Source organism: Mastacembelus armatus, chromosome 15 (genome assembly GCF_900324485.2).
Source record: "Mastacembelus armatus chromosome 15, fMasArm1.2, whole genome shotgun sequence".
Lineage (NCBI taxonomy): Eukaryota > Metazoa > Chordata > Actinopteri > Synbranchiformes > Mastacembelidae > Mastacembelus > Mastacembelus armatus.
In genome coordinates, this window is record NC_046647.1 from 10818029 (window position 1) to 10845734 (window position 27706).

At 40.4% G+C, this 27706-nt stretch overlaps 1 protein-coding gene across 10 annotated transcripts in view; it reads right to left on the bottom strand.

The window, feature by feature from the left end:
* Positions 1-27706, bottom strand: part of LOC113131782 (neurexin-1a) — a 231017-nt gene that overhangs the window by 142129 nt on the left and 61182 nt on the right. For 9 of the 10 annotated variants that reach the window (XM_026309436.1, XM_026309435.1, XM_026309441.1 and 6 more), the window contains 3 exons: positions 7955-8256; positions 5053-5076; positions 3803-3964 (listed from right to left, as the gene is read on the bottom strand). In XM_026309436.1, the coding sequence (XP_026165221.1) occupies positions 3803-3964; positions 5053-5076; positions 7955-8256 (488 nt within the window). The remainder of the gene's footprint in view (positions 1-3802; positions 3965-5052; positions 5077-7954; positions 8257-27706) is intronic. The other variant, XM_026309442.1, reaches the window with a different exon arrangement.

A 27706-nucleotide genomic window follows, 5' to 3' on the forward strand; every position in this document is an offset into this window, starting at 1 on the left:
TTCTATCAGGTAGAATCACTTGGGATTGTATGTGAAAAGTGAAATGGTGAGTGATAAATCTGAACTGCCGCCTTGATTGCAGGTGTGGACTAAAATGCTGATTAAGGCCCCTGTTGGAGCCTGTGATTAGAATAAAAGTGGGCAGATGATGGATAAGCCTCTCTAAAGCAAATTAAAAATGAGTGCACAAACATACACACACAGATTGCAATGTTCAGTGTACTGTACATAATTCAGAAAATTAAACTAAAAATCACAAATTGACATATTTTTATGCAGAAAGCCTCATATCAAACCCAGTTCATATTCTCATGCTGTAAACCAGACAGGGTTTGGCATCAGAGTGCTTGACTAAATGAAGTGCATTAGTGCTCTGACCTTTGAGGTGCCAAGTGCAGTAGAGCTCAGGCATAGAAGTGACAGACAGTAACAGCCCATTAAAAAATGAGCCATAATCATTACCCTACCAGTTAACCACAGTTTAAATGGTGGGTATCAACTGAACAACTTAAAAACATTTTTATTTACTATTGTTTCTCTTGCTTGTGTATATAGATACTTTAAACTTTTCTTTTGCAAAGGTACTAAATACATTTAATTCACTTCTGAAACCTTTAATAACTTGCCAATGGAATATAAACAAGACTCACAATTTGCTACAATGTGTGTAGGGGGCAATGCACGCCACGCTGTAGAAATCAAGCAGGAGTGCTACTGTAATTGGCAACAATCTTACAAAAATTAGAGACAGGCATAACCTCATCATTATCAAATCTCCATAATGAAAGAGCTTCTAGTGTAGGTGCAGCTGGAATAGCAAAGATCCCTCTGTCTAGTTTAATCCGATTTTCCCATGAGAAACTAATGCTACACCACCAAAACCCACAAATACAAGGAAACAGCAACGACAAATATTTTGAACACAACTAAGAATGTAAATGCAAACCTGTCAATATTGTGCCAGGCAGAGAAACAAAGGAGCAACTAATATTTAGCAACAACCCCCTGAGGGCTCAAGCAGAGTCAATGAACTCTTCCACACTGCTCTAACATTACAAATTGGTGGATAAGCATATGAAGTGATAGACATCCCTATTATCGTTATAGGATTCATATGTATTTACCTAATGAAAGCCTTCTAATAGTAGCTCTATAGGCCTAGTGCCTTCATGAGGCAGTTGAATTAAGTTCCAGCTGTGGAAAACATTGTTCTTTATTTGCAGTCATGCTAAGTGCTTACCTGAAAATGGAGACACCTCTGATGGTAATATGCTTATTCCTGAGTCAGATCTACTGTTCAGGTACATGGTGCACCAGAATTAGGTGAGAATTACATTTCTTGTAAATGCTCTGTAACTGGCAGTATCAGGCTGAATATATCTGCAACGCAACCAGGAAACAGATAATGCCAAGTTTTTATTCCCTTTATTCTCTTTAAAGAAATGTACAGTACCTTCTCAAGTTTGACACCAGGCCAAATAGAATGCTTTAAATATTTCATAGAAACAGAAATGGAATAAAACGGTAATTTGACCTCTTCTGGCTCCAGAAATAATCTAAAAGACAGCACAGGAATAAATAATGATATGTCTGCCTCCTGGAATTTAGTCACATAGACTAAAGGTGCAACAGATACAGCCAATAAACCCAAATCAGGTCTTTACAGTCCATACAAAGGGCACCTTTCAGAGTCAAAGAAGCATTGGTCTGAGCTATGACTAGTGCTGCAATAGTAGTGCTGCACTAATTTGTCATTGAGCTGGGGCTATGACAACTGAGCCATTACTGCACCACTGTTTTTTTCTGCCATAAAGACCAACAGGCGGGTGTGGCAACTCAGACTGGAATCTGCTCATAAATGCTGTAACAAGCCTCTTTTCCTATTATCACCACATACAAAGATTCTGACCTGAGACTTGGCTTTCGTTTATTTCTACAGACTGGATGAGGTGATGCAGAGAGTTTGTCAAAGTACTAAAAATGTAAGAAACCAAATAAAACCCAAATTGATTAAACTATTGATCATTTTTACAGTTACAATTCTGTTCTGTATGGAGTTTGTATGTTCTGTCTGTGTTGGTTTTCTCCCAGAATCCAAACACATCCAGGGTGGGGTTAGGCTAACTGGTGACTAATTGGTGACTCTAACGTGCCCATAGGTCTGAATTTAAGTGTGTTGGTCATGGACTGGTGTCTAACTAGTCCCCCTCTGCCAAGCATGACCCTGGAGGGATAAGTGCTAGAAAATGGATGAACGGATGGATGGATTAAATGAGCAAATAAAAGAGGAGGAAATCTGTCTCACATCTCAAGGGGATGATCACCTGGGAGTTATAACATGTCTGAACAATATTGAAAAGTTTTGAAAAGCAATTCGATATATTGATCTCAGGATAGTGAGAGCAGCCACTGTGACTAGCCTGACCAAGAGCAGTGATAACAGCTCGGTAGGGTAGATGTCCATACTTAGGTGAACCAGTCCCTTTCCTATTGTCATCACATCTGCAGAACCTCAGAGACATGTAGTTAACTAGGACAGTCCACTTAATAAGTGGACCTCTAATGAGCTGTACATGGTGTGTGGGCATGTGGTCCACACCCTGCCTGCTCATTATACAGAGCTGCCTCCGACATCTCCGAGAGGCTCGCAGTGGGCGACAGCTTGCACTTGAGGTGAGAGACAAAACATAAGAAACTAAAGGAGCAAGAGAAGCTATGAAAAAGAGAAGTGGGAGCGATAAGAAAAACAGGAAACGGCTTTTGAAATTATCAGATAAATGAATGGATCACTTTGCAGTCCTTTGGAGATTTGCCTGATAGATATCTTATCTTGTATAGCCCGGGCGGTCCCATAAGTAAAATCTTAAGGTCAGAGTCCCTATTAACCAGCAAAAACAATAAAATACCACCACAGAGCTTAAAGTGAAGTGTATACAGCTTATGAAACTTCTGGTGCAGAATCTTTTCCACTCCCTCTCTCACTCCATCTCTAGGGATAAACTATAAACTATATACAGTGCATACTTCAAGACTACAACATCATATAATGCTGTAAAGGGGCGAGTGACAAATTGCATACTGTAAGTTATGAGTCAGACTCAAAGGGCCTATTATGCTTATGTGTATCATTATTATTATTATTGAGTGTCCAAGATACAAAATCTGCTGAATCCAGTAAATCACTTGACAGCATATATGCTGCACAAAACAGTGATGCACATTCCTGCATGTTGTCAAGTGCTCTAAGTGGAAGGTTTTAGTTCCACTACTACATTTGTTGCATTTCACATTTGTGTAAACATAGGGCTACCTATGATGACCACACTTAATAGAAATTAGGTTAATCATTAGATAAGTGATAATATCAGTTTTGTACTGCATGTTAGTGCAGTGAAGGTATAGTGAAGTGTTAAGGGTCAATTGGCAGACAGGTCATGGAAATTCAACAGCCTGATCTCAGCATCACCGCTCCTCTTTGAAGTGCACCTTAAAGAGCAGCATGAAGCCTGTGGTGAATTTCATGCCAAGAGAGAGCTGTGCATGTGTGACTGTGTGGTACAGCATCCACCTCGACGTGCCTATTTGTTAGTAGCATTACAAGTGCACTGAGGGGGTGGTAGAGGCAAAATAAAGTTTGTGTAATAGTGTGTGAGGAAAAGAGGAGAAACAAACTAAAGTAGAGTGTAAAAGATGAGACAGGGTCAATGTGTGGGTAGCAGGGTCTGTTTTGGAGTCCTAAGGTGAAGCGAATCATATCCTGAACACCCACAAGCCTCAGAGTGCATACAGAAGTTGCTTTTACCTCCTTAAGGCAGCCCATGAAGTTGTTGCTAACTGGAGATCCAGGCAGATCAGCTGTGCTAGGACTCCCTCCAACATAGAAAAAGTCATCTGAGCCTAGCATGGTGTAGTCCTCTTGTGTATATCCTGTGGTGGTCAGAATCCCATCCACGGATATTGTTACCTAGACAACAAAGCACAGGGAAAGGACACGCTATACTCAGACAGCCTATTTAATGCAATGCTCTTGCCTTTTCTTCTTGTCTCTATGTCAGACTTCCCTATACGTTATTTTCTGAAACCCATTTTCATGTCTGTTTCCATTGTCTGTTTTCTTGTTTTTTGATTATTATTTTGTCCAGTTTGATTAGTTGGAAGACTCCAAGCCTTCAAAGGAATGCTATTCTAGTTAGAGTTAGTGAACTGCCCATACTGTAGTGTTAGTACTGACCCTACTGCAACGTAAAAGTACTTTAGCAGACACAAAAATGGTGTTAGTAGAATGTTTATCTAGGTTAGTTTAAGAATTAATTCCATATTAGTATGTCCAGCCGTTCTACAAAAGAAATCAGAACGTGCTGCTGGGTTAGAGGGGAGCACATGCTATAAAATGCACAATCACCTTTTAGTAAAGGACAATGACTGAAGGGTATTAGAGAAAAACTAGGAATGCATGCATTTGTCTTTTCTTTTTGCATACAAAAAGAAAAAAAATTCCCAAGTTCTTAATTGGGATACAGACTCCGTATTTTGACACTTGCCACAGTGTCAGATGCATGCAACAGTTCATGGACACTGCAAAAACACAATAGAAATAATAAAACACCAGAGAAGCACCAATGACAAACACAGCTCAACTGTCACATTCATGTTGACAAATGGGCAGTGAGACATTTGCAACACAGAGTCAAAGTGCATGCTATGCAAAGTGAATGGGGATACAACTGGCTGAGCCAAAGAGCATCAGGCCAGCCAGTCAGGAGAGGGTCCTCATTATTAACCACAGCTTGATGCAAAAGGCTCGAAATGATGCTCCTAAAAAGGTGGATCAAACAGAATTGAACAGGAAACAAGTGAAATAAAGAAGGTAAAACCAATGAATGAACCAAGAAATTAAAAAGGATTCAAAAAGTAAGCAGAAGAGTACCAACCGCAACTTCCCTTTTTTTGTAAATGACGTCTACAATAAAAAAAGAAAGAAAAGAAACACACGGCAAACCCAAACTAAGAAACAATTAGAATGATATCTACCGAACAATGTAGTTTGTTTACCATAGCGTGTCCAATGCCTGAGTGCTTTGTGGAAAAGGGGGGAGAAAGGAAATTAAAAACTGTGAACAGAATAACGATTGTTACTCAAATAATATATGATGGTCAATACTGTTAGTACATTGTTAAACGGCAAAAAACATACTGGTTAGTAGAATGACACATTCCATGAATGATGTTAGTTTGTTTCCAAAGCATGTTAGTAACATAGAGAAAAAGGGCAAAATAAGTTTAACAAGAAAAAAGCAGACCGAGGAAATAACAGGAACGCTCCACAAGTGATGTGAGAGCTCAACCAGTGACTCCCTAAGTTCCTCATGGCGTTTTTGCACCATGTTCTGTATGTGACCATATTGTTGAGTAGCAGAAAAAAACTCCCTTAACCAAGTCTTGACAAAAGGTTATGATTGACAGACATCAAATGGTTCATAAGAAAGAATGCCTAAAGCACATCAGTTGACCCTCTTTTACAAACTCCCAAGTTCAAGACCATTTGAAAACTTTATTTTATTTGTATTAGCATTTGTGTTCTTTTGTACTTGGTTTTGGGCTTGAGACCAATCCGGTATCAGACTTTCCGGCGCTCATACAATACTGTACCTCCGTATGGTCTTATTGATGAACTTTAGGATCACTTTACTGCAATGAGACAAAGCAAAGAAACCCTGACACAGAATGAGGAGAATGGCAGTTTTGATTCCCCCACAGAGCATGCACTCAATATGCTTGATTTCCTTTCACAATTTGAATGCAGTGAATGTTGAAGCTGACCAAATCCTTAGGGTTGGCAATAATCAATTTGCTGATTATGCAAAAGAAACAGCATTGGTACTGAAGTGAAGACAAACATTTCCCACTAAATGAGCAGGAACCAATCTAGAGACATTGTTTTAATGATGTTTGCTGCAACTGTCATTGGAAAATCAAAATAATTTGATACTAAATTGTGTCATTCTATTTATGGTATGGACTAAGTCTAACAGGATGTAGTGTAGAGTTGTGTCTAAAACCAAAGCATAATAACTGAATCCCTGCGTGACTATTAATAATATAGCAAAAGATCACATAATATGAATTAATTTAATGAATATTATTATTTGAACCATATAATGTCATAATGTAATAATGTCATTTGACAATCTTGTAAAAACACTGGCTACAGTCTTGGATGTTGCTGCTCTAATAAAGATTACGTCTGAAAAGAGGAGTGTGCCATGGAAGAATCATGCCACGATTACAATAAAGAAGGACTGTTGGATTGCTGATTGGAGTGCAGATGGTGCAAAACAAACTACATTTGCATAAAGATATTTTGTTAGGGAATTAAAGATTTATAATAAAGATTTTCAGTCTGCTAGGCAATATTATATTTTGGCTCTCATAAATGCCAGCATACTGTAAGCAACCCTAGAGTGCTGTTTAACACAGTTTATCACACTGTTAATCCTACTGCAGACAATAGCAACCAGTTCGTTGCTCTGAAATGTGAGGAACTGGTGGATTACTTCAGAGGGATGACAGCCAACATTACCTGTTGGTACAGAATTTGTCAGCTATAAAATGAAACATCCAATATACATTGTCCATGCTGGACAGTTTTGACCTTGCTGAAGCTAAGGAAAATTTAGGGCTTGTGTGGAGTATATCACCAACTATATCTTTTTATAGCTAAGGTGAAATCAGCACTTTGAATTTCATTGAACTGAATGAAGGATTTTTTATAAATGAAGTTTTGATTGATGGCACTGGTCAGGCTGTTGGTTCCTTCTGGTTTTTCCACATGTGAAACCTGATTTGTGCACCTGGGTTTAGATCCCAAATAAAATATTATCAAATCAGGCCCAAGGAAACCCCCTTGTCCTGCAGAAACATACACTCTGTGTAGAGTGAGTCATAACATATCAACGTGTTGTAAATGGAAGCACTGATCAGGATCCTGCAACAGCTGTGGCAGCTTTTAGCCGGCAGGGATGTGAAATTGTAACCAACAACTAACAAACTGGTGGCCTACATAAACTGACATAGTGAGCTGCTTGTTATTGCTGAAAACCAATAAGTATTGATGTATACCTTAGCAAGTCTTTGGTCTCTACAGATTAGTCATGGGTTCAACAGACCAGCACTGTCCAAAGGCAGTCTGACATTAGACTGGTCCATTAGAGTATATAGATCCACTGAGGGGTTTTTGGTTTTGATCATAGAGCTATTACTAGATTTGCTAGATTTGGCTTTGCATTTACTGTAAGTTCATACTTTGTCCAAAAAGTAAACTTGTTATTAACTTGATTTATTACAATCTTATTATCTTAATCATTTGATGCTTTTTAATGTAATAAAGTTTGTTAACTTTTATAATGAAGTAATCCCACAATAATGGTGTCATCTTTAATAAAAATTAGCATTTAATTCCTGTCCCACCAACATCTCTAAACAAAGACTGGGAATATGAGCACATCATTTTATGACAGAAAAATAAACCACTTCCCACTGTGTTGACATTTTCAGTTCAGACATATTTTGATTTCAACACTAAAAACAGAGAAGATTATAGATGCTTTTAAAGGTATGTAAGTCACACATAAACATAAATAAGGTAGAAACAACTAAAACCAAATAAATATTCCATTTTGCATTTGTTGTTAAATGTCTGAATGAGCCTGAATGCTGCTTTAAAAGCAAAGTCTCTCTTGTCTCCGTCTTAATAATTTAAAGAGGTCTCGATTCACATCTAGATGTTCCTGCTCACTTGTGGTTCTGTTTTATCTCCTCTGTAAACCACCATGATTCAATTTGGCAATTCAATTACAATGTCTGTAAAAAATAATATATTGTATGATGGTAATGACTTAAGTGCATTTGTTTTGATTCATTTACTGAGTCTCTGCATCACCCTCTGTACTGTTACCTGACGTAGATTCCTTGTTACTTTGACATCATGCCAATCATTGTCATTAAATTTCCCATTGACTGGCTCCACAAGAGCTTCAAAGGCTCCAGACCCCAAATTAATGACGAGTGAGACAGCCCCGTTTTTCAATGCCAGGTTGACGTAATCAGCTGATTTGCCCGTGTGCAGCATCAGTCCATTCCTCTGTAGGGTTTTGAATGACAACGTGATTTCATCACTGCTGCTTTGAATTGGGTTCAAGGACAAATCGTAGCAGAAGAACTCAGATCCTTTGAAGGTTGCGACATACTCTTCTTTTACTGCGGAGACAAAGAAAGAGAAATGTGTTGCATTAATATCGCGGCCTCTTGGGTGCCTGTTGGGAAGCTGTCAGAAAAAATGAGAACGAGTGTCTGAAAAAAAAAAATGCTGCATTAATACTAAAGACACTAGGATTTGAGAGACGTGGAAAGCTGCATTTTGATGGAAGGTACAGTATGTTTACAGATATGCTTCCTAACACTTAGTGACCGGGCAGTACCTTCCATTAGCCAGACATGACAAGTGTGTAGAGCATAGAGCTGCATTACCTCTTACCTATTATTTGTAGCATTTATGATATATTTTTGGATAGACTAGTAGTCAACTACTATTTTTGGACTTCACAGGTCATACAAGGTAGAGATCTTTCTTGTATGTTAATTAGTTATTCCTTAATTGATTTGGGATTTTTCCTTTGTTTTTTTGTGAGCTGTACTTTTTCTCTTACCTCATGTTATTGTGTCTCTGTGATCAAGGGACTACAACTCTCACTGCTGCATCAATGTGGAGCTGTTGACTATGGATAGCGTACAAGAGTTTACACACTGTTCTACCAATTAATAGAACTTGCTGTAAACGACCCACCGGCTCATCTGATCAAACACCACATTCACACCCAGTAATCATGAGTAGGCTCACATGTAGAGAAAGATGCGAAAGCACCCTGTTGGAATATATTATCATTAAAAACAAAAAACACATCCTGCAGCGTGTTTAACTTAATTACAGCATGTGACATTCATTATTGTTTCCAGGACTACGATACTGAAAATTTAAACAATTAGCTCCACAATATGACTACCAAGCAATATCATGCATGTCAATTAAGACAGACCAGAAACTATGTAAACACTGACTGAAACATCTTTTTACTTTTACACACAGATGAAATGGACCGCATTTGTCTGTTAGATTTCTATGAATCTTCTCCTTAACATGGAGTTGTATTTCTTGGCTCCCTCATATTTGAAATGCCCTTCTTTATCAAGTTTCCTAACACATTCTCCCAGAAAACAACAGTAGTCAGAAAGCATATCTATGACAGCTTCATATGGACTTGTCTTACCATTAAAAAAAAAGAAAGCCTCAGTTAAAGCCTGGCAAAGCAAACATAACCTTGAGAAAAATCTTAACTCTGTTATTGTTAGATAAAAACAAAGTGGCACAGAGCATCAGTGGGTGATGCATGTGAACAGTCATTAGAAAGCATTTAAAAACAGGTTTAGACAGATAACAAGCCATTAAAGCCACTAGCAGAAAACAAACAACCAAAACACAAATGGACCAAAGCATTCAATTATCATAAATGGGGAGTGCTACACATTCATATATGGTTGCCAAATACACACAGAAATACACACACACACACACACACGCTTAGAATAGCATCCCGGCATGGATACAACAACGTAACAAATAAAAGGAGTTGCTGTCCACAACAATTTGTCACCTCATTGATTCCCCCTTAAAGGCTCTATAGTGCACCTCTGGGAAAACGACAAGGGGCTGTAATTGAAGTTGACTAGATCTCCCCACTCTTTGGTCATTCCCTCAGTGTCTGAGCCCCCTATCAGTAAAAATGAAAGACCTCTACCCTCTTCACTAAACCCACCCATCCCCACTCCACATGTTCACTCACCACATAACAAATACAGCCAATAGTTTGGGGTCATTCTCATCTCTCTCTTCACACATCCCCATGCCTGCACAGTTAATTCCCCTAACCAATGGAGAATGAATAGTGTGTGTACACGAGGGGCACTGTTAGGAATTTACAACACTTGGGGCTCAGCCCAGAGGCAGTTTCAAGACAAGGGGTCTCTTTAGAAAATCGTATTTATATTCGAACACTGGCAGTCTGGTTCACTCTGACGTAAACATTATGTTGGCGTAAATGAAGCAGAAGAATTTGAGTCTGCACTAAGCTGCAGTAGATTTTAAAAAGGAAGTGTGCTAAATCCAAAAACAGTTCATCAGTTCATTTCACAGTATGCCTCATTCTCATTTTGACCATCTAATTGAAATGAATGAATGTGAGAAGACTACCTGAAATGCTGGGATATTAAAGACATAAGAGACATTTTTACAATGATATTAATTATGGCAAAACATGACTGGTCAAGCCTTAAGGCATTTTGAAGTTTGAAGGTGTTTTACTATGAAGCTCAGCCAAGTCAAGTGTCAGACTAAGCTAGCACTGAAGCTTCCATTTGACCACTAATGGCAGTCACTAATCACACACACAGCTGGCTCATTTTAGCAGTCTTTATATCTGATTGAGTCCAGTATTGGTGCTTTATTGACATAAATCTTTGATCTTTGAATTTTACATGAACAATGGGTCAAATGCCTGTGTGTTATGTAAGAAGTACTGCTCCTAGTGATGAACTCATTATCACTCTAACTGCAGCTCACCTCATAGGTGCAGAACTACAGTATAAAGGTTTTAGCATCTTTTACTGTAGGTTATAGTCTTGTTTTTAATGGTCGTCAACTTTATTATTGTGGTTTAGCCTTAATGATTTCATCAACTTCATTTCCAGCTAGAGCATGCAGCTACAGTACATTCTGCCCAGCACAAAATATTAGACTTTGTTAGCACCAAGCTGGTGCACACAATGGAGCATTTAGCAGCAAATAAGAATCATGGAGAGAGAGAGAAAAAAAGAACCAAAAAGAAACAGAACTAAAAGAAGAGTGACAGATAAAGATTTACATTTGCTGGCCGTCTAAATGAATGCCACTAATTCTCAAAAACACTGTGGCGACCTAGCAGTAGCTTTGGTCTTTAGATGTTCTGCACTGGTGGTATTTAATTATCATAAGCTTGTGATGGGTGAGGTTGAAGTGTTTCAAGGCTGTAAAGTGAAGTATAAAATGATATATTTATATATATATATATATATACATATGGCCTATATATACCTATATATATATAGATATATATAGATATATATATATGTACATATATAAAAGGCTGCTTAAATCTTACTGTTTTGGGTTTAATGACATGCATACTGTAAAATATTTTATTTCACTCTAATTACATGCAACAATGACTGGCAGCACCATCCACCAAAAAAAAAGCCACCCAGACAGGTGGGCTGGTTTACCATGGTATGTAGCTTAATGCACACATACAGTATTTTTAAGCAGGATCATGTGAAATACTGACTACTAAATTAAACATCCCCCACCCTCTTGAGGAGTAAATACATTCTGGAAGTAAAATTTGACATTTTTGACAATTATCCCCATTACATATGCTTAAAAGGGATAGGATAATAACTTCCACCTGAATTCACCTCATTAGACTACTATATGCAAAGATAGTCCTGAATATTTTGTGCGTTGACTGCATAATTTCTGAGAGTTGAAAAGAAAAGAGGCCACAGCAACACAGCTCGTGAACAGTTTGTATGCCTGTGTGTTTATCTCTTTCAGACAAAGGATCACAGCAGACTTAGCAACCTGTAGAGGTAATATTTAGCAGCTGATGTGTCATTTAAAGGTGTTATTTTCCTGCAAAAAAAAAAGCAAACAAAACAAAACAAAAAAGCTACTGGAGCTCAAAGAACACAACTGTTTTGTTATTGTGTTCTGAGTATTTGGGCGTGTCTCTGGGCTGTCCTACGTTCTACAGTCAATCAAACCACAGCAAGGTGCAGAGACCTTAATGCCCTTGAGCCATGACACTGAAGAAGAGTGTGGATAAGAGCCAGATCCTTTGGTCTTTTTTCGGAGGACATAAAAAGACATGAACAGTGTGAAGATGTAGCTCCTGGGGGAAGGCCATAAATAGACATGGCGGTAAAAACTTGTCACAATCTGTTGTTTTGATTCATTTAAACCTTTTCCTAACAAAAACAGAACGTGTCTTCACCAGCATCCAATTTGCACCAAAATGTTCACAAGTTGTAAAATCTACAATTAGCAGAAAATATTTTAAACAGTATGTTAAATTCATAAGAGATGAAGTAAATATAATGATGACAATGACTTTCCAATATTATCCTCTGGAGTTTACAACTGCGTTATAAATAAGTATTAGTCAATAGCATGTAATTGTTTGTGCCATTTAGTAAATGCATCTGTGGTTGTGGTGCAGAACAAACTATCTATATATATGGAAGTAATACAATTATTCACCACACAAATGAAATCAGTGTCACAAAGAGTCAAAGAGGTATGGTGCTATATGTGGATTGTGCAAACAGCTAGATATACCTCACTGCAAAAATATAAAAGAGCAGCAGAAATGTCTTCTAAGTGTCATTTAACCCTCAGTTAATAGAAGCTGAGTATGTAGAAATGAATCACGTATTCATCATAAAGCACCGAGAGGCCAAAGCAGGAGCATATGTACAACAGTGCCAGCATGTGACCAAGCGACCAGGAGGCTCCTCATCAGTCATTTTGTTCTGACACTAATCTGGCATCTGCTACTCCATGGATTCTCTTTAAATTAGCTTGCACCCAGGAGAGCATACTGCCTGTCAACATCAAAACATGACACAACATTTTGAAACAGACTTGACAGGAAATTAGAAAAATTACCTATTAAAAATGAACATCAGTGGAAGCTTAAGTTTTATGTGCCATATTTGTCAAAAAGGCCAGCACAAACTCAACATGAAATTACCGAAAATGATAGAAATGCATTAAATACAAACATACTGTTGATGCATATATATTTTAATATCAGTATTAATACCAAAGACATGATAGTGCTACAGTCCCAGCAGAGACAGGACAAGGATGACACATAACAAGACAGACCCATGGCTATTTTAAGGGGCTGTGGTAGGGAGTATTATAAGCATCACTAAAACAGATACCGTAATTATGTTTGCCCATCTCCAATGCTGTCATCTTATTCATGACAGATCCCGACATTAACTGTGACTACTCTACGTCACTGTTTCCCTGTCAGAGCGCTCACTTAACACCCACCTTCCTTGCACCATTAGAAATACCCTTCTCAGTAACAAGCTGAAGCAAAAAGATCTTGTCATGCCACCATCATTTTTTGGTTCAGATGAAGTTTACAGATGCACTTCTAAAGCAGCACCTGCACGTCTAGCTGGTTCATAAATAAAATTGGACAGTAAAGGCATGTGACGTACAGACCGAAGCTGTTAAGTCGTCTGGGGGAAGAATCGGTGACTGACACTGGATTTCACTCTGTTCCCATTCACTCTCTGTTTCCTTCTTTGATTGGCAGCCTATTAAAATGATACAGAAGTTAGTGTCTGCCAACCAATTAAACTGAGGCATGAGGGAGTTGGCATCATGAAGCCAGCCTAAGCCTCTTACACTATGACAGAGGGAAGAGTTTCTGAAGTGCAGCATTCTTTGAGAACACATTTTATTACATGATTATCACACCATTCAAAAGAAAATAAAATGTCTCAAACTGCTCTCTGCTCGTAATATAGGCATTCCCCGCTCATTGATTATTCCGTCATCTCAATTCTTGCATTTTTTTTTATGTCTGCAATAAAAATTAAATCTCCGTGAAGCTGACAGTTTTTGTTGCCGATCCTATTGACATTGCAGCAGCACTGGGAGGGAAAGTTCCAATCAGCTGACTTAAATGTGTGGATGTGTGTGCACTTACACATACGAAGTTCAGTCAGACCCCATGCTGTGCTAGCTTAATGTACAGTGCCATTTAGATCCACAGTATGAAGGATGGTTTGCTGTGCTTAGAGAGAGACCCCCCTCCCCTGATGTCAGTCAGCAGAAACACTTTGTCCATAATAGATTTACTCATAATTGGCTTTGCCATTTATCATGTCATTAACGTTGGAAGCACTGAAGTCACTCAAGGTGTGTACATCTATTGAGTTGTGCAGATACATTTGTGTGTACATCTCATGCTGAGCATTCACTACATTGAATGACTGCTGCCAAGAGCGTCACATCGTTTAACAGCTGGTGAGGGGCGTTGCAGGTGGAAGGTATTCTTTTACTTTCTCTGTAAGCCCACCCAGACGCAGTTACTAGGATGAAACATCCCTCACTAGATGGCTACCTCATTGCTCAGTGGCCTATATTCTGTGCTTACTATCAATATGATGGATATTAGGTTTGGGCAACATGAAAATATACTGTCTACTGACAACAAGGATATCAGTAATGGATATTACAAAGATTATGATCATGATTATTTTATTACTATGACATTCATTTTTATTATTGTGATATGCATATTGGGTGACATGCTTTTGTCACAATAATACACAGCATAATATATTTATAACTTAGAAGAAAGACTGACATAGTATATATAGATTAATACATGGCTGGTGCGATTTTGTCAGAGGGGAGCTGCACAAAGTCAAAGCTAAATATTGTGCTAGATTGTTGTTGCTGACAGAAAACAGAGCTGTGTTTACAGCAACTATTGGCAGTGATGCTAGAATGAAGGTCAGAGGTACATCCTGTTACTTATAGGTTATCGATATTTATCAACATCCTACTCTATGAAAGTAAAGTATCCTAATACGATGCATACAACAATTATAAGGGCATATTAGGGACTTCAAACTGATGGATATAATTTTATAAAATAAAAGATAATTCCGGGGTCATTCTTTGCAGGTGATCCAGTTTCCTCTCACAGTCCAGGAAACTGCAGATTGGGGTAGGGTATATGGTGACTCAAAATGCCCATAGGTGTGAATGTGAGTGTGAGTGTTTGCCTGTCTGTGTGTCAGCCCTGTGACGGACTGGCGGATGGATGAATTTGGGAGTTGATAGTTTTTAGGAGTCGTGTAATAAAATCTAATAAAATCTAGCACAAACAAAATAATTCCCTCTAACTGGCAGTGTCGTAGTCAGCTGTGTAGGCAACCTCCCTCTGGGATCAGCTCTCAAGAGGACTCAAAACTACCTCATTCACAACTGGAAATACACCTGTGCACACATTCATGCATGCAAGAAAACAAATAAATATAAAGTGATGCAAGCACACACACACACACAAAACAAACTCCAGAGTAAAACACACACCAAAGAGTTTGTTTTCATGAATACTTTTGACACATAAACTGAATAAAATTCTAATAACAGTACAGATTCCTGCCACATCACAAACTGCAATTTCCTCATAGCAGAAAATCAGACAGCTTACAAAACAAGGCATTATGTGCAGACTCATTAGGCACATTAATCTGCATGGCAGAGAAAATATTTAATCTTATTCAAGCTGACCACAGTAATGTCTCATATTCCGTCCCGTGATGTTTTTTTTTTAGGTTTTCCATGGCACTGAAAACACAGTTATGCAGAACATGCTCTGTCCACATGAATCACAGTGTCGCAGTGACAGATTTGTGCAACAAAATAAGATGAATGGTGATATATGTTAGTGTCTACACTTCAGATACTCTGCCATAAAGGCTCAAAGTGCTTCAGCAGAGAGTTTGCAAGCGTGAGTGGAGAAGGTCTCCAGTCTAAAACTACAAGAGATACTCAAGATCAAATATATGCCTGAGATAAAAATGGGTAGACATTTATAGTTGGCAGCTGGGCCATTAAACCAGATCTTTGGTGCACTCCCTCACCAACATGAGCATTTCAGTGGAGTGGGTTTAACAAACACCTCCACCAAAAGGAGTAGCTCGAGGACTTAATGGCAGTGGCAACGGACAAGGTAGTCAATTTTTTGATATGATATACAGGAGCCTCTCTTGATCCACTCTAATACACAGAGTGGGGAAAAGGGTAAAAATATCCAAGCCTCTCCAATTTTTTAAGTTTATAAATAGCACGACCAAACAACAGGCAACTCAATCTAATAGGAAATCAAAATAAGAGAAAAACTAGAAAGACAAACACACACAAACAGACAAATATGCATATTAATACCCATGCACTCAGGCAAACAAACACTGAATGAATACACATACTAAATAGCACACTTCCAGCTGCAAGGCTCTCATTTGCTCTCAGCCCATTACAGAGTCACAACAGCATTACAGTGAAGAGGGAGTGTAATGTGCTGAATACTAATCTGCAAAGCCCAATCCATTTCTACAGAGTAAATTCAGAGGATAATAATGTAAGCCTTGGAGAGATGAGGGAATCAATATCCTCATCAAACGAGCATGAGCATTGTGGTATTAATATATAGTTACCACTACACTTAACTATACATATATTTAAAGAGCAAAAGATTTGAAACGTGTTTTCATCTTGCTGGAAATGTAATGACTCCGTCTGTGTTAATGTATCATACCAGATAATAATATATGACTGATTATTTACAATCAACAGCAATGAACTGCTTGAACAGGTGTGTAGGAACATTTCAACTTTCTGTTGGAATGAGCCATACTGGAAATATGCTAGCGGCCTTTTTCATACGCACCTTAACAAGCTGCTCAATTTGGATGTAACCTTGTCAAGGGTGCAATCCCAGAGCTGAAGTGCACGTGGCAAGAGAGCAGCACAGGTTACTGTCCACTTTTGATTACTGCAGCAGGAGAAGCAGTGCCTGACTGTTAAGGACTGGCATCTTCCACATGTCTAATTTAAGCCATATACAAGAAGACATTTCTTACACAACAGCAAAGTCAGGAGGCGCTGAGGCATGTCATTGCACAGAAATAATTCATGTGCTAATTACATCGCAAGTGTATCTCAGGACGGTTTCTGTGCAGAGCTACTCTTGTCTTCCCAGCTCTCGGCACAGAGATCCACTCGCTGCCTGACACAGCATGAATTCTTGATGGTGAGCAGACACCCAGACACACCAGAAAAGACTCTTTCTTTCTATCCTCAGTGCTCATCCCTCATTGCCCACACAATGCATACATCAACTTACTTATTAAGCTACACGGCTTCAGTATGTCCTTGGGTGTACTGTTTGCATAAGCAAGGCATTGCACTGCCATATCTTCCATTTGAGTATTTTCACTTATTATTATTATTATTATTATTTTTTTTTTTTTTTTGCCCAGTTTAATTTTAATATTTACTTAGTGGTTCTTAATGCTGATACAACAAAACAAAAAAAAGTGTGTTCTGTCAAGGAATATTTTTCATTAAGGTTAAACCTCTAGCAGAGCGTGCTTTTATTACTTTTCATAATATGAAATAAAAAACAAAACCTATGTGACTTAATTTTTAGAAACAGAGAATCAAACAGGACGATTCAAATATATTTCTTCAGTAAATGTACACAACAATCAACAAGAAAAGGGAGAAAATAAGAGAACTTTACTGCTCCATTATCTCATTTGGACTCACTTCAATAAAAATATAAACTACTTAATCAGCTGTGGCGGAGACACTTACTGGTGTATTTTATGAGCTGCCAAAAGTAATTAAACCATATAATCTCGAAAGTAATTATCATCTGTGTCTCTGCCATAACCTTATGTCTCCCCACAAAATGAGAGCATGACTATCAAGGTCCAAATACAATACAGGTTAGCCCAAATGTCTGTAGAAATTAGAAAGTAAGCAAACTCATATTCCTGGGCCAATGAGATTTTGTAGGAACAAATGATTTTTTTAAACTAAATTATATAAATCACTATTTTGTTCTACATAATGAAATTTACTGACAAACTAAAAACAAGAAAAACTAAAACCCTGTATGTAAAGAAGCAGTATTTTCTTTCACGTCTCTATGACAGGAACTTCCCAGCATCATGTCTTCTAGTGGCTCTCATATATACTTTTGCTCTTTCAGTTCCAGAGTCAACACAATAAGATCAGATTGTTCATTCATGCCTTTCATACTCTGACACTGGTGAAGTGGCCTGCCTGCTAGAACCAGTTCTTTCAGGTGCAGTGAGGTGAACTTGAGATAAATGTATCCTGAATCTAAACCAAATCATCCCAGCACATCACCTCCACGCTTTCTTACACAGACAAGAAAAGAGAACAAACCGCCTTGCAGTTAGGCGTGGTGTGCACCTTTCTTTTGTTTGTTTCTTGAATTGTGCTTTGTTATGAGATTTTTTGGTGGTCACACAAAAGGGTTGCCAATAGCTGATGTGTGTTAACTCCCCTGTGGTGAAAGAACGCAGCATAGCATGCTGAGCAGCATCATAAAAATGACGTAAAATGTGCTGGAATGAAAATCCCTGCAGGACACTACGGCTTAACAGTATCCTAGCATCACCTCGCTGAGCTGATGGGCAAGGTCACCAACACCACAGTGGGTCTTTGTTCTCATCGGCTAAAGGATGGCGGTGTTTTACTTCCATTGTTATATTTCTTATATTCTCAGTTTGCTTTGGTTTTAATGCATTCACAGATTGGCTGGTAAAACATCAGCTGTCTGATTATTTACTTTCTTGTTGGACTGGATAACATATCCCAGACATAGCCCACAGATACTGTATGTCAGTGGCATTGCATCAAGGAATGTCCCCAGGACCAACTTTATGCATTTAACATCAACACATCCAGCGTTTTTCTCTCCCAAGTTGCTTGTTGCAAAGCCAGCACAGTACTGAGGGGTATTTGAGCAAGGAAAGACAATACATCCCTCTTCGTGTCTCACGGAGAGCCTCCCAGCTATGAGTAAGATCACGCAGAGGTATCCTTAGCAGTGGAGGACCACAGGCACAAGTGTTTGTGCTGAGCCAAACACTCCATGACAGTGGAGATGAAACACTGGTAAAAGGAGAATACCTGATACCAGAAGAGGAGCATTCATACTGTCACCACACCACTTCAAAGACTAAAACACCTCAGTAAAAGCTGTGCTAAAAATAAAGGCTACAGTGCAGTGTTTTCACTTAACAGGTGATAGGGAATCATGGCGCCACTTTACAGCTCAGCTTCAAAACAAATAGCACTCTTGAGGCTTTAATGAAATCCAGTCTGGTAAGAGGATAAATAAATATATAGACTAATTAAACAACCCCTGCAAGGGAATGCAAAGCAAGATGCAATTGTGCTATTGCTAATCTATTCCTCAGTTTTTGCAGTCCCCTTAATTACATAAGTCCATCAGTACATCGCTTTAATTACATTGATGCTGCTGCCCTCACTAGGGTTTGTTTGCTGGGGGTTGTCTCCCCTGCTTTCCTCCTCCATCACCTTAGCAATTGCTCTCAGCAGTACCCCCTCCCTGCATTATCAACAGGGAGAGAATGTCCATGGGTAAAAATGCTGACCTGTGGAGGGAAAATTACTCATTTTGTGTTGTCAGTATTTCAGCAGCACTATGGCCCAACTGACACGAGATCAAGGTCATTTCATAATGGGTTGTCCAGCTGCCACTCTGCTGTCAACACGCTTGAGTGATGAAGGAGAGTGTAGCCAGTTACGGTGACAGGAGTCAAGGCTACAGGAGCTTGATAAAGATCAGCCTCTATCAGGAGTGAAAACAGCAAAGAAAGAGGGATAGAAAAAAGATGATCCTGCATTTTGCCCCCTAAGCCTTCAAAGTGGTGACAAATAGATCTGCTTAGTAGCTCATGTCTGCATAGCCACTCTGTTTTGCATTCTGCTGGGAGATGCAACAGCCATGCCACAGGAATAAATGCATGTGATTGGCTAGAGCACTCATCACATTGCAGCAATACCCTAAGAAGTATTGACTGTTACAGCTCTTTTCTCTGGTCGCTGTCAATCCTGTCAGTTTCCATGAATTGATCAGTGGGGGTTCACATCCATCAGAGTGACTCATCCAACACAGATATGTTTCAGAGTCCAATTTGTTCTATCCCCTGGGCTGAAGTAAATGGAAGTTTGTAGTTTTATTGTGTTGTTTCCTTTATTTTAGGAAGGTCCTCTTTGTATGTCCACAGCAGATACAGGTTTAAAAAGTTTTTAAATGATTTCATCTATTCTATTAAATAAATAAATGAAATGTCATGAGATTGTAGTACAGCAAGATAATGAGGAAAAGGTATTTAAGGACTGCAGTTACCACCTTGCCTTGTATTTAGTATAATGTATTCTTATTGTTATTATTACTCACAATTTGTACATCTACAGTGATTGTTCAAAAATCTGTTCACTCTAAGTGTCAGGAATACTCCAGTTTCCAGTCTGTGCATGTGTATTTTCTGTTTGCTTGCCTGCTTTATACTCTTACAGTGTTATCCTGGAAAACACTCAGGACTTAATGGGATTTCCTTGTTTCAGCAGTTTAAAGACGAAGCAATGATTCAGTACATATATAGACTAATTCCATTTGATTCCTTCTGCTGTAACAAATAAATATACAAAAGCTGACATGCATACAGTGTACAAATACAAATCTTATGAAATGCACAAGAAATGTGCACACTGTCGTGTGTTATCCCATGCCACTACTAACTGGTACCTCTCAGGAGGTAAGGAGCTCCATTTCTACAGCATGGTACAATAAAAGCCTGGAAATTTACGAATTAATTAAAGGAGCAGGATTGCTTTTTCTGTTCCTCTGAAGTGTACTCCAGAGACATGCTGGGCCCTAACAAGGGTCCCAGCATGTGCTTCTTTATGCTTCTTCAAGAAATACATGAGATATCCATCCATCCATCCATCCATCCATCCATCTTCTTCCAGGGCTGGGTCACAGGGGCAGTAGCCTAAGCAGGGATACCCAGACTTCCTTTTCCCCGTACACTTCCTTCAGCTCTTCTGGGGGGACACCAAGGTGTTCTCAGGCCAGCCAAGAGACATAGTCCCTCCAGCGAGTCCTGGTTCTTCCCCGAGGCCTCCTCCCGGTGGGACATGCCTGGAACACCTCCCCAGGTAGGCGCCCAGGAGGCATCCGGAACAGATGCCCGAGCCACCTCAGCTGGCTCCTCTCGATGTGGAAGAGCAGCGGCTCTACTCTGAGCTCCCCCTGGGTGATCTAGGTCCTCACCCTATCTATAAGGGAGTGCCCGGCCACCCTGCAAAATGAAGCTCATTTCAGTCGCTTGTATCTGAGACCTTGTCCTTTCAGTCATGACCCAAAGCTCGTGACCATAGGTGAGAGTAGGAACGTAGATTGACTGGTAAATCGAGAGCTTCGCCTTTCGGCTCAGCTCCTTCTTCACCACGACAGACTGGTACACTGACCGCATTACTGCTGCCGCTGGCCCGATCCATCTGTCGATCTCTTGTTCCGTCCTTCCCTCACTCGTGAACAAAATCCCAAGATATGTAATGTCCTTCACCTGAGGAAGGATCTCTCCCGTGGCAGGGAGATGGAAAGCCACCTTTTTCCGGTTGAGAACCATGGCCTCGGACTTGGAGGTGCTGACTCTCATCCCAGCCGCTTCACACTCAGTTGCAAACCGCCCCAACGCATGCTGGAGATCCTGGCTTGATGGAGCCAACAGGACAACATCATCTGCAAAAAGCAGAGATGAAATTCTGTGGATGCCAAACTGGACTCCCTCCAGCCCCCGGCTGTGCCTAGAAATTCTGTCCATAAAAATAATGAACAGAACCGGTGACAAAGGGCAGCCCTACCGGAATCCAACGTGCACCAGGAACAGTTCTGACTTACTGCCGGCAATGCGAACCAAGGTTCTGCTCTGTTTGTACAGAGACTGGATAGCCCTTAGCAAAGGGCCCCGAATCCCATACTCCTGGAGCACCTCCCACAGGATGTTGCGAGGGACCCCGGTCAAATACCTTCTCCAAGTCCACAAAGCACATGTGAACTGGTTGGGCAAACTCCCATGAACCCTTGAGCACCCTCGAGAGGGTATAGAGCTGGTCCAGCGTTCCACGACCGGGACGAAAACTGCATTGTTCCTCCTGGATCCGAGATTTGACCACCGATTTGATCCTCCTCTCCAGCATCCTGGCATAGACCTTCCCAGGGAGGCTGAAGAGTGTGATCCCTCTGTAGTTGGAACACACCCTCCAGTCCCCCTTCTTAAAAAGAGGGACCACTACCCCGGTCTGCCAATCCAGGGGTACTGTCCCCGATCGCCACGCCACCCCCGGTGCCCTGCCACTGAGGAGCTGCTGAACTACCTCAGTGACCTCGACTTGGGTGATGGATGGATCAGCCTCCAAATCCCCAGCCCCTGCTTCCTTTATGGAAGACGTGTCGGCGGGGTTAATGAGATCCTCGAAGTATTCTTTCCACCATCTGACAATATCCCCAGTCAAGGTCAGCAGCTCCCCACTTCCACTCCAAACAGTGTTGGCAGCGCACTGCTTACCCCTCCTGAGGTAGTTGACAGCTCTGCCCCTCTCTTCACCCGAGTGTCCAAGACATAGCGCTGAAGGTCAGATGATATGACTACAAAGTCGATCATCAACCTCCGGCCTAGGGTGTCCTGGTGCCATGTGCACTGATGGACATCCTTATGCTTGAACTGGTTTTCTTTATGGACAAACTGTGACTAGCAAAGAAGTCAAACAACAGAACGCCACTTGGATTCAGATTGGCGAGGCCGTTCCTCCCAGTCACGTCCCTCCATGGTTTCACTGCCCACGTGAGCACTGAAGTCCCCCAACAGAATGATGGAGTCCCCAGTAGGAGCACCTTTCAGCACCCCCCCAAGAGACTCCAAAAAGGCCAGGTACTCTGCACTGTTTTTCGGCCCATAGGCCTTCTACTCCAGAGTAGAAGAGAATCCAGCCCCTCTCAAGGAGTTGGGTTCCAGAGCCCAGGCTGTGCGTGGAGGCGAGCCCGACTATTTCTAGTCAATACCGCTCCTTCCCCCCCAGTGAGGTGACATGCCATGTCCCTAGAGCCAGTTTCAGCGTCCAGGGATCGGGTCGTCGAGGTCCCTGCCCTCGACCACTGCCCGATCCACAGAGCACCAGCCCCTTATGAATCCTCCTGCAGGTGGTGGACCTACAGAAGGGTGGCCCTACGCCACTCTTTCGGGCTTTGCCCGGCTGGGCCCCATGGGGGGAGACCCAGCCACCAGGCGCCTGCCAACCCCCCTCCTGGAGTTGGGGCCCGTCTCCCATATGAGACAAAGAGGGACAATGGATAGTACTTCTTCTCTCTCACTCGAGTAACACAGTCACTGCAGTCAGCAAGCATGTAGCTTGGTATTTTGATTCTGCTTTCATTACATAGAAACTTCGAAAAAAAAAAAAAATCAACCTGCTCTGTTGTTTCATAATGTTGCTTGGTGACACTGACAAATGTATGGAGTAAGTCAGCTTTCTGGCAGAAACAGCAGTGAAATGAAAGAGCCGTGCTGCGTGTGCTATTTTCTGGAGAGTCCTTCTTTAGCACTCTGCATCAGGGCCATAGCCCTGGGTGACTGAGCCTTTTACCTATCTGCAGCATCCAGCCACCTGCCATGGAAATCACGGCTGTTTCCGCCATATGCCTCAGTGTTCTGCCAAACCTCTCCAGTCTGTTCCGCCTTGAGCAAATTTCAATATGGGATGGCTCGGAGCACTCGCCGGTGCTCATTAAGGCTATCAGCGTGGCACGTCACCGTTTGTAACACGAGGGCTGCAGGAGGTTGCATACCCCCAGCATAAATCACTCACTTCACACAATTCAACATTTGTTGAGAAATTATATGGTCTCTTCTCAAATACACACAAAGCTGAAGCTGAAAATTCATCAGTATAAAACAAAGTAGAAAAACATGTGATTGCAGAAAGTGTTTCATTGCAATGGGCAAAGAAAATAGCTGTAAAGTGACCATTAAAAAGTTGTATCACAGGGTTTCCTAAACCAATTAAAAGTTTAACCACTTGTCTAAAATCTGTGCGCAAAGCATTTTAAAGTAAGACTATGATTTGAAAAAAAATATTTAATGCATTCAGCATCTTGAAAATGTCATCCCTATACACACGTATATATATGTGCATAATTCAGTACAGTAGGGGTTTTGCTGCCACAGTCTAAATAAAAACTGATATGACCAATGATATGGCAGAACATTTGAACAAACTTTAGTGAGCTTAGATATTTTGTTACTGACATTATTAAGTTAGTTCGTAACCCTTTAATGTTTATTTTCTTTACTTGTGCAACTATTGTTATAGCATTACTTAAGTTATAGTCCTAACTGCTTTAACTGCAGGCACAACAGCCACACTGCTACATGATATGGTGCAAGATAATAACTCTCCCTGACAGTGAGATGAACAAATGAAGTTACCACCCTGATTCTACATTAATAATATGTATAAAACACAGTGACTCGGCTACACATGCTGCTGGCTTTCAGACAACAGTCCTGCTAAACTTGTTGTGCTGTGTGGAGCTAAGCTCCTGGCACACTACTGTGGCTATGCTGGCACACAATGTGTTTAATAAGACAGAGGTGGTTTACTAAAACATAAGACACCCTCCACTATCATACATAAGCCACTGTTTTGTTGCCACGAGGCAGTGGCAGTTGTCCACTAACATGGTCAGCGTATAGCCAGATGGAGCTGAGCCACAGGGATCAAACGGAGAGTTCTGCTGCTGGAGGTTTCCTGCCAGCTAACACCCACCACCTTCTTTCATTTCGCTGTCGCGTCACTCTCTGTTCTACCCTTGCAGAAGAAATGAGTTCACTTTGCTCAGGTATTACAGTCACAGGGCTTGGATGTGATTCCGAGGACCGAAACAATAATAGCTTATCTCCCTGCCTGTCTTTTGCATTGTTTACTCACAATTGTATCCTCTTTTGTCTTCTCATGCGAGAAGGCCAATCTGTGGCCTGTGCATTGGAGAGGCAGAGTTTAGCCTTGCTGTGCTTTAACATGATGTTCACTCAGCCATACCGATGCTATGCACCCAGAGCCATCACAGTGCATTAACCCCTGGGTACTGCCTGGCACTGTCTCACTGGACTGCAATTCCAGACTGCCTGTAGTCCTGAGAGTCTGTGGACTTCAAGCTGACTGAGAGAAGAAGCCAGGGTCAAATAATGCTAAGAGATTTTAGAAAACAGGAGGGACAAGAAAAAACAAGAATTTCTTGGCATGGAGATTAATCTGTTGTTTTGTCCCTATGACTGAATGGATTAATAGTTAAAGTATGTGAGTGATGCATGTTGAATAAGTGCATTGATCTCTTCATAATAGATTGCTGTCAGAGATGGATGAGATACAATGGTAACCAATCAATGCTGCTAGTTATTTACTGGCTTTAACTGTCAGTAAGCCCGTGTATCTAAGGCACATTAGGTATGGTGAATTCTCACTACAGAAAGTTGATCAGAATACACACAATTTAAGGAGAAATCAAATATCTCTCCTCAGCTCCTTATCTCAATCAACAGAGCAAAGTTTGGCAGTTTCAGGGCCTGTGCAGGAATGAGGCCACTGATGGATTAGAAGGTGCTTGAATGTGACATGGCCTCTGATCATTAACAGTAATCCACTCTAACATTACTAATATGTTGCCTGGTGTTTTCTATTAAAAAATAAGCAAAGGTAAACATATAAAATGTAAAAAAACAAAATTGTTATTTGCCATAGCCTTGTCAAAGAAAAATCATATTTTTACTTTGTTAAACCTGCAATATATGATTTTTTGGGACAGTGGACACAAGACAGTTATGTTTTGTTCAGCTTTGATGTATGAACTTCTAAGCAATCAGTTATATCTTTATATATTTGAAGTTACAAAATAATATTAGTGTTTATTTGGAATGGTGTCCATCTGGTGAATATAAGTTGAATATTCACTCCCCCGTCAAGCTCTGTTTTTGGTCTTCACTAACTGTTGAGGAAAATGTTTGTTCTTGCATTACTCACTATAGGTTGGTAAATGGTGGGCAGGTGGTGCACTGTGTGTTTAACGATTTCTTCTGGTAGAAACACTAGCCTGCTTCAGTCAAAATCAACACTATAAGAATGTGAGAATTAACCAACACAGTAAAGCTGTGGGCCAGGAAAGCAAAACAATGAGATGAGCTAAAAGAAGCTCCATGGAGATGACAAGAAGCGAGTCGGGTGATAAATCAGTGTGGGTGTGTCATTATTAGCCCTTTCACAGTACAAATAGTAATTGTTAGTATAGGAATTTTTATTATTTCTGCTTCAAACCAACAAGACTTTACCTTTTGCTTGCAAAGTGTTCTACTCTGAGGAAGACTGTAGTTAACACAAAATTAAACTTTCTGCCCCCTCAATTTACTGTGACTGCTCAGACCTTATAAAAGCAAAAGCAAAACTTTCTGCACTGGAATTGAACCTGTGCCAGTCCAAAAATGTGGATGACTCCACAATCAAAACTGAGGTCCTTTTTCAGACAATGACAAACAGTGAAAGTGTTGACTGTCTCCCTCCAGAAACCTCAGGCAAACAGCAGTAGCAGTAATCACAGAGGGGCATGATGGGTTGGCACTCAGGCATGATGAAGGGCATGACTTCACATCCAAATGACCCACACCAGCAGCTATCAGCTCTGCGCTGTTACAGAGGCAATCCACACTGACGTCTGCTCTCATTTAGTACAACGCTTACAGAGATTAAAATAACCAAGCAGCTTCAACATATTTAGAGAGCCAAGGGATACAAAGCTAGTAATTTGTGCAAACTCTTACTCTCTTTGTTGTCTCTTTTTGCAGGTCTTTTGTTGGTAGCTAACACCATCCTTCTCCTGTGACCCCAGGGTGGCAGTCTGTCAGACAGGACTGACACCAAACCAATGTCTAATGGCTCTTAAGCCATAAATATGGCCCCAGAGTTGACAACTTGGATCTACAGATCCCCATTAGCTTGATTCATTCCACCACAAAACGAGTGACTCTGCAATGTATTGTGACCAGTCTTAGAGGAGATTTTGGAGGGATCCACTGGCATGCCTCAGCAAATAGCTGGAGCTCACTCCTATCTAATTACCATTTACAGGTCTGCTCAAACAATCTGCTGTGATAGAGCACCCGGAGAGGCACTTAGATGGATATTGAAGTAAAAAAGGTTGTTATAAGAGACAGATAATTTAAAGTGCATTTCAGCACTTATGAAAGATTCATAGTGCATTCCTTACTGAAAATCTAATTATCTTGATTTCATTAAGCTGGCTTTGTGGACACATATTTCTGGAGGACATTAATTGAAATATGGGGCAGGAGTCAGCCAGTTTAGATGCTGCCCTACAGGATGGAGGCTAATGCCTTCCAGCAACATCAAACATGCAAAGTGAGAGACTAGGTTGATAAATATTTTACTGTTTATCCCTCAGGTGCATTTCTAACACATCTTGCCACATTTCAGCCTACAGCTGCGGAGATCAGGTGCATTTCCCACTGATGACGAAGTCAAGAAACATTGAATCTGGTCCCACAGATTCTTAAAATGAATAATTGAATTAAGAAAAACAGTAGTAGTATGATTTGTAATAGCTGTAGATACATATAAAGAGTACAGCAGGAGAGTGGGAATTGTTCAGTTACTCAAGGGATAGTATGCTAATACAAAACAGGATTTTAAATTCTATTTTTCATTCACGGCAATTTAAAATTAAGATTTTTTACTTTTTAAACATTTTCTGTGTATTGTTAAATTTGAAATTATAAACAGGGAATCAGACTAGTTTCCCTTTGTAGTTTTTGACTGACAGAGGAA